Raw genomic sequence first — 8,029 nt, forward strand, 5'->3', positions numbered from 1 at the left:
AGTCAACCAACCAAATTAGGCCCCAATGTTTTTTTTTCCAAAAAATATTTCACAAGTTAAGATTAGATCATAATAGTGGTAGCCTGGTTTTATCATAGAAAGTAGTTTTGAGTGTTGAATTACAAAATTTTATGGTGCAACATTGATTTTATATGTTATTAATATTTTAAATAGCATATGAGTAAAAAGAACTTTCTTTTTTCTTACGTGTACTTATACTCATATTATATCATACAATACTCAACCAAATTTTTCTTATTAATAATAAAGTCACTAAAAGAGTCCGAGAATGATGAGTTATAAGTAAACTTTATCTCTATCATAAGGATAGAGAAACTACTTCTAAGAGATAAATACGTATTACCCTAATGAATTCTCATGTAACATGTAATTTTCTTTTACCAAATACTCAACGCTAATAAATATTTATTGTTAGTACTTACATTTGTTAGCTTTACATTATAACTCACTTCATGCTACAAACTAAAAAAAATATATTAAAAAGAAATGTAAACATCCATAAAACTACCATCAAAATCAATTTTAGTGAAGGAAACATGTGATGATAATGTGTGTCATTATACATAAGTTTATGGCACATGTAACATAATTAAGGTAGACCAGCTATCAACTTAGATGGGCCAGCAATTTAATTGCTTGTTGGAGAAATTAAATGTTTATTTTTGTTTTTGTTTTTATTTTTATTCATTAGCATTTGAGTTGGGCTCTATTGGGCTTGTGAAAATTTTGGGTTGGGCTAATTTTAATAAATTATAAAGTATAGCCCAAAAAATAGTTGAAAACTTGAAATGGTTTTCTTATTCTCTTTTTGTTGTTATTTAAAGCACTAGTGTTTATTTAGTTAGTACAATAAATTCTATAAAATCAGTTGTAGTATAAATATGTGAGTGATAAATCAAAAAGCAAATATATTAATAGATTTTCTTTCAATGGTTATCATACTACACACTGTTAGGCATAAATGTTAATGTCAATTCAGTTTTCTAATTATTTAAAAAATATTAGAATTTAGTCCATCTCCCTGTGCTAAATTCTTAATCATCTTTCATATCATGTCATATCTTGCAAGTAATTATCTTTCATATTATACATGTCCTGCAAGTGTCGGCGACAAACGAACAGCGAGACTAATATCATATTAGTTTTATGTTTTTCACTTATCGAGCTCGTTTAGGCTCGCGAGCCTAAACAAGCCTGTTATTTATATAATTTTTTTCCAATGTATATTAGTAATTATTAATTAATATATATAATGATGCTATGAAAAAAATAAATAAAATAACTAAATAATATATATTATTTTATACATAAAATTATAATAGAAAAACATACATAAAAATAATTATAATTATATAAAAATAATTGATAAATAGTAGATGAGCCGAGCCCGAGCCAAGCTCGAGCTTCAAAATCCACTCACGAGCCGAGCTCGAGCTTTGAAAATAGAGCTCGAAACGAGCCGAGCTCAAACTTGAGCTCTGTGTAAGTTAAACGAGCTGAGCTCGGTCTCGGCTCAGCTCATTTGCACCCCTAGTAAGGCATTGTATGATACCAACTAGATTACACAGGCCACATACATCCCGTTTACCTGAACTGTACCCGTAAACATTTTACTTTTATTTTTTCCCTTTATCCTTCAAGTGAGTTGAGAGTAATCCAATTTATTTAACTTTTAGCTTTTATATTTTTCATTTCATTAGATGATCAAACTATATAAAAACTAGAATATCAAGAATAACAACAGGTAATTTTTAACAAACTAACGAATATACGTAACTGTTTGACTTGGTCAAGCGTGTTTTTTAGTTAAATTCTTTTAAGAATCCATAAAACCATACAAATCCATACATCTAAAATTCAGAAACACAAATTATAAAATCTTGTGACAATTAAAAACAATATATTTAGACACCAAAATATTTCTCAAAAAAACAAAAAAAAAACACAAGAATCATAAAAATATTCAAGAAGTCATTTCATCAGGACTCGGGTCGGGTTTGTTAGTTGGTGGCGGGTCAACATCCATCTGATCCGACGCGGGTAGTTGGTTCCCGGGTTGTTCTTCATCCATGGGTTGTGTGGTCAAGTCCGTTTGAGCAGCTTCATTCGGTGCAGCGGCTGTTTCTGTTGCTGACGGTTCAGCAGCAGTTTGATCTGTCGCTGACGGTGCAGTGGCGGTGGTAGGCGGTGGTTCAAGACTCGGGCTGGCGGTTTTGTACTCAGATAAAAGATCCATGAACTCGTTAACCAACCGTTGTACTTTACGGTTTGATGCCATTGCTGGAAGAATATCTTCCCTTAGCAGTTTATGCTTTTTCATTCCCTGAAAGATTAATTTTTGATTAGTCAACAAAAGTCAAAATTTATATAACTATCAAAAAAATTTTAAATATAGGAACTAACAAGAACACAAGGATCCCATGTGGGATTTGTTTCATCAGAAGTAACCATTTCCGCCATCCCCGTTGGCGGTCCGAGAAAATTTTCACACACTTCACGCAACCGAGCCTCGTCAGCTTCTCTGCAATTCAAGAATATTTTAGTTACAAATGTTTTTTTATATATATAAATTTATGTTAAAAATAATATGAAAAAGAAAATAAAGTACCTGGTGAGAAAACGTATGTATGAAAGTAGACACTGTCGATACTCGTTTGGAGACTTTAATGATAACGCGGACGCTAACTGGGCTTCCAAGTGGGCCCGTGTCTGAACTCCGTCATCGGTCACTCTGCAACCAAACATTAGTCAAATTCCTAAAATGCCCTCCAAAATTTTGACACGTTTAGTTTTTACTATGTTGCATTCAGGCAATGTTTATCTTTCAACGGGTCAATAAAGATGACCGATTAAATGGTCAAAGATGGCCCGATTATTTAAAACAAACTAACCTGCTCCAACCGGGCTTTCGAGCCAAGAATTTCCTCACATCAACTTGCAAGGCTGCCAGCTCACCATTTTGGGGAAACCCTAAACTAAACGAGCTGGCAAAATTAGAGGCCGGGAAGCAATCATCCGCAACACGCAGCCAACACATTAAATTCGTATCATACATGAACGCATGACGTGTAGCAAGTGTAACGAGTGGAGATCCCGACTTTGACAACTTTGCAGATATTACTTTAACCGACCCTGAAAAACAATACAAGAAAACAATAAGCCTGTCGCCTTAAAACCTTAAAAACCGTACAAAGTTTTCACCTTTGACTTTTATCGTTACCTGTTGACTTCGTATCCAAATTCATAAGCGAGGATAACGAATCATGAAGAATACACTTTCTGTTAAAAAGATCCCACACGTATAACGACCCTTTTCTCGTTACAAGTAACAATTTCCAAGATTCGTCACAGTCAATAAACACGGGTGTGGACCCGATCATCATAGTTGGCATAGATCTTCGGCCACATTTTGTGTAAACCTTTTTAAAATAAAAACATTAAAAATAAGTACTTTTTATCTGATTATTAGTTTATTGTTTAAACTAGAAAACTAACCTGCAATGATCCGTCGTCACACCCGACAGCCCAAAAATTTGCATTTCCCGCCAAAACCGTGACATTGCAAGAAATCCGGTCAGACCAAAGAGTTTGACCGTTTCTCGTGCACGAAATTTCGGTTTCTTTCATCAAAAATGTACTCGCGGGCCCGATAATATCATTGGCTGCGTGTTCTTTAGGCCGAGCTTCCAAACAAGCATGTGTATCTCCGCTTTCTTTATTATCAAAAACCCTAATCGAAAGGGGTCTAAACGAACCCGAAGAGCCCAAACTCTTTGGGCCTCCGATTTGTTCAACGCTAATATTTCCGTCTTTATCGGCAGAAACCGGAACCTTTTCGATTATTAAACTCTCGCTAACCGTGGCCCGAGAAGACACGCCTGTAACCGTTGGTTTCTTAGTAGGAGGGCCCTCGCGAAACCCTAGATCACCGTTCTCGGTTGACTTCATGGAAAAGTCAACATTTTGGGAATGTGAAGCTGTTGAGATGTTTATGTTTGCGTTTTCGCCTTGAACGGGAACTCTAACGGCTTCTGGAATGATCCGTTTTCGACCATCGGGTCGTCGATATTCTCGCTGTTTTACAGGACTCGACACACGAGTAGCTTGAACTACAGTTTTACTCGATGTGTTTTCAATTATTCCTACATTATTTCTACCAAGATCCGGTAAAGTTTCAACCTTTGATGCAGTATCTAAACCAGAAGACGATTTCATGGCGGAAGAAGTATTATTATTGACATTTGGAGTAACTTTTTTAGAAGCTGCTGCTTCTAGAAGCAACTGCGCAGGACTTTCTGCTAGATTTGCTTGTCGACCCCTAACATCACCATAACGGCTTTTTTTCAATTCTTCTAATTCCACATCACTTAACCTATGACCGATTTCTTTAACCTCAAAGTGAAAAGTAGTCACGGTCCCGTCTAAAGAACACGCAAATAACGAATACCCGTCTGGACTCCTGAAATAATAAACAAAGCCAAATAAAAAAGAGTAAATTTGGAGAAAACAAAAAAGTGAAAAATGATAACTTGAAGTCGTGTGCGTTCAAGATCTACCAAGATAAGTCGACAACACTTTGGGTAAAGAAATGTTTAGCAACAAAAAGAGGGCGGGCACTCGCGGTAGTCCAAACGGTAATGGTTCGATCTTGACTTCCGATGGCGATAACATTGTATGGTTGTGATTCTTTCCCACTGTTCTTTGATGATCCGTTAGCCCAACCCGCAGAAGCACCTTTTACATCGTGGGTATTTGTTGGGTTTCTTTTAAACATTGAATGATTAAACTTTACCACGATTATAGGCGCATTGTGACCTAAAAAGTCAAAGGTAGCAGTCCATTCTCCTCGATCTAGAACAGGCGCTGAATGTCTCGGTTTTTGGAAACCGTGTGTTGTTGTTATAAAATGGCCACACGGTGACCACCCGAGCCGCCTGAAGAAAGTAGATCCAAGCTGGAGAGACAAAACATAAAATATTAAATTTTTAGACAAATGTTTCTGTCAACCAACCCGACCCGTTTAGACAAGAACTGTTTCTGACCCGTTTTCAATGTAAAAAGTTTCTGAACCATTTTTAAAAAAATGCTTCTGACCCATTTTAGAAAAACGTTTCCGACCCATTTTAAACAATAAAAAAAGTTTACGACCCATTTTAAACAATAAAAAAAGTTTCCGACCCGTTTTAGATAAAAATGTTTCTGACCCGTTTTAGACAAAAATGTTTCTGACCCGTTTTAGATGTACTTCTGCCAGCCCAAAATGCCCATTTGACCCGTTATGACATGTTAACTGACCAGCCCATTTCGCGGCATCTAACACATACCGATTTAGTCCAGTGTCCGTCTGTCCTATGTGCAAGGCTCCAGTCTGATGTTCGCCAAAAGATAACAGTCTTGTCATCCGACTGACTTGCGATAAACGAACCAATCGGGTCCCACGTTACCCCTTTAACAAGACTCGAATGACCCCTTAAAACAGCCGTGCAGATACCATTACTCATGTCCCAAATATGAATCGTATTATCCAAACTCCCACTAGCCAATGTCGAATCATCTGGTGACCAATTAAGATCCACCTACACTAAATATCTTGGATTAAAAAAAATATAAAAAATGTTATTTTTAATTTGAATAGAAAACGATAATTACCACATCAGCTGTATGACCTCTCAAAGTGAAGGCGATTTTCCAGTTTTCAACATCGGGTGCTTCACCGCTACCAAATTCGGTAGTTCCAGAACCTGGTTTTCTCTCGTGGATTTGGATAACTTGATCATCTGACCCGGACGCAATGTACCGGCCGTGTTTGGCCCATCTAACACAATTGACTGACCCGAAATGGTCACGAAGTGTAGCAAGAAGTTCTAGTTTAGCTTTATCTGGATCCATTTGCAGGATCTTGGAAACATATTTCATGTTCCAAATCCTTACCTGCATATTTCACGCTCCAAAATCAGTAACAAGATGACTCTGAACTGTTTGGTTGGAAATTCATTTATATTAATTCTTTAATAAATAAATGAACATGAGCAAGAAACTTTGTTCGATTAACTAAATGAACGAACATGAACAGAGGCAATGTTCGTTCATCTGTGTCCGTTAATAATGTTTGTTTATTTATCTGTTGTTCAATAACTGTAAAACAAAAAATATATGAGATTATTATGTTATTAATTTATATGTAAAATTAACATATAAAAATGAATGTTAAGTATTCACCAGCACAAACTTGGCTGCTGGTTAGGTATTCACGAGCAAGTTCATTTCCTTAATGAACGAACACGAACAAGAAATTTCGTCCAGTTAGGTGTTCATGAACGGTCTGTTTGTCCAATAAAAGCTTAACAAACGAACATGAACAAGACCCTAGAAATTGAAACAAAGATTCAAACTTTCGTATGTAGAACATAAATAAACATCAACGAACATAAACGGACACATTGTCAACTTTCACGAACAGAATTGAACAAACATGGCCTCTATTCGTGTTCACTCATTTAGTTAATTGAACGAAAATCCTTGTTTATGTTCGTTCATTTATTAAACAAACGAACTTCCAAACGAACATTCAGTTCGTTTACAGCCCTAGATACATTTACAAAGTTCATGTGTAAAAATCAGTAGATTGGAGTCAAATCATGCCCTAAGTGTGGTTAATCAAATTACGGTTCAAATTCTAGTAAATTATCTATATGTAATCAAAATTGATCCTAAAAGTAACACTTTAACTAAATTCGACTTCCACAAAAAACACGTAATAATACCAAATTACTCAAACCAACAATCAAATCTTTAACAAATCCCAATTCACCATCAAACCCTAGAAACTGAACCAAAAATCCAAACTTTTAAAAAAAATTAAGAAAACAAGAAATTCTCATAGGGTAGTCAGGTTTCGGTTCTAAAATTAAAATTTTCAAAACCAAGGATCCCGAACCCAATAACCCAAAACCCGAAAGTATAACCCGAATAACACCCCTACTAAATGTGGTTAATTGAATTAGGGATCAAATTCCACAATTGAAATTGATCCTAAAGCAACATTTTTTTAACTAAATTCAACTTCCAAAAAAAAATATAACAATATCAAATTACTCAAACCCTAGAAACTGAAATAAAAATCAAAACTTTATAAAAACCAACATCAAGAAACCAAGAGCCCTAAACCACATTAACATTACAATACCTTATGATCACCACCACCAGTGGCAAATCTAAGGCCACCAGGTTGAATATCAATTGAGAAGATTTGCATGCCTTCATGTTGAACCCAAATTGGTTTTTCTGCAATCATCTTGAAATAATAATAACAATAATAATAAGATGGTTTTTGGGTTTTCAAGCGAAAGGAAAATGAGAAATGGGTTTCATGACATGGGAACTGAGCAAGATTCAAGAAGAACAAAAGCCCAGAAAAACCCTTGAAGGAATTGAAAAACTGTGGAAGATTGAATTCAATTGAAAACTAATAATAATATTATTATTATTATTTATTGAGTAGTGGTAATAATTAATAAACCCCCTTTTTCGAATTTTTAACAAAAACAAAAACCCTAGTGATGTGGATGTGGGTGCTTGCGAATTTTTTGTTGGTTAAAGTGGGATAATGAATAAATAAATAATAAATTTGTAATTTGTTGGTGTATGATATGAGAAATTATGAATACATTATTTTATAAAAATATATATGGGGTTAATTACATTAATTACATAAATAGTCTCTTGATTATTGCACATAACATACATGAAATTTGTATTTAGGTGGAAACCAAGGGTGAGCATAAATCGGGTAAAACTAGCAGGACCGATAAGACCCGAACCAATTAAACCTGGTTATATTACAATAGGGCAAGTTTCTGGATCTTGAGAATCCATTAACCGGATCCTATAGAGGTGAGCATAAACCAAGTAAGACATAGTTATTTACCATAGGTTCGATATTCGAATCCTGAGAATACCATTAATCGGATCTAAGTCAGATTTTGTGAGTGAGACTGATTTGCTCACC

The 8,029-nt window shown here is 35.2% G+C and overlaps 1 protein-coding gene across 2 annotated transcripts; it reads right to left on the reverse strand.

Moving 5' to 3' along the window:
* Positions 1-1,778: 1,778 nt before the first annotated feature.
* On the reverse strand, positions 1,779-7,513 carry LOC143549455 (protein HIRA-like). Of its 2 annotated transcripts, XM_077040351.1 has the most exons (10): positions 7,208-7,513; positions 5,671-5,952; positions 5,346-5,597; positions 4,578-4,975; positions 3,517-4,480; positions 3,242-3,440; positions 2,913-3,153; positions 2,630-2,752; positions 2,425-2,542; positions 1,779-2,344 (listed from the first exon to the last, which is right to left on the reverse strand). In XM_077040351.1, exons 1-10 carry the CDS (start codon positions 7,313-7,315, stop codon positions 1,985-1,987), a joined length of 3,045 nt encoding a protein of 1,014 aa, XP_076896466.1. In that variant the 5' UTR covers positions 7,316-7,513; the 3' UTR covers positions 1,779-1,984. The 2 variants fall into 2 exon arrangements, with proteins under 2 accessions (XP_076896466.1, XP_076896467.1); XM_077040352.1 differs by lacking the exon at positions 7,208-7,513 and having other exon boundaries at positions 5,346-5,602; positions 5,671-5,724.
* Between the last annotated feature and the right edge of the window lie 516 nt (positions 7,514-8,029).

This window comes from Bidens hawaiensis, unplaced genomic scaffold, assembly GCF_021521415.1.
Source record: "Bidens hawaiensis isolate Kalapana, Puna unplaced genomic scaffold, B.hawaiensis_p1.1 tig00015564_1, whole genome shotgun sequence".
Lineage (NCBI taxonomy): Eukaryota > Viridiplantae > Streptophyta > Magnoliopsida > Asterales > Asteraceae > Bidens > Bidens hawaiensis.

Bases quoted from the DNA above. Each gene is read 5' to 3' on its own strand.
- LOC143549455 (XM_077040351.1), bottom strand. From the start codon at position 7,315: ATGATTGCAGAAAAACCAATTTGGGTTCAACATGAAGGCATGCAAATC. The intron at 5,598-5,670 runs GTAATTATCGTT...TATTTAGTGTAG, and splicing joins GAGGTCATACAGCTGATGTG to GTGGATCTTAATTGGTCACC. The intron at 4,481-4,577 runs GTAGATCTTGAA...TTATTATTTCAG, and splicing joins AGTGTTGTCGACTTATCTTG to GAGTCCAGACGGGTATTCGT.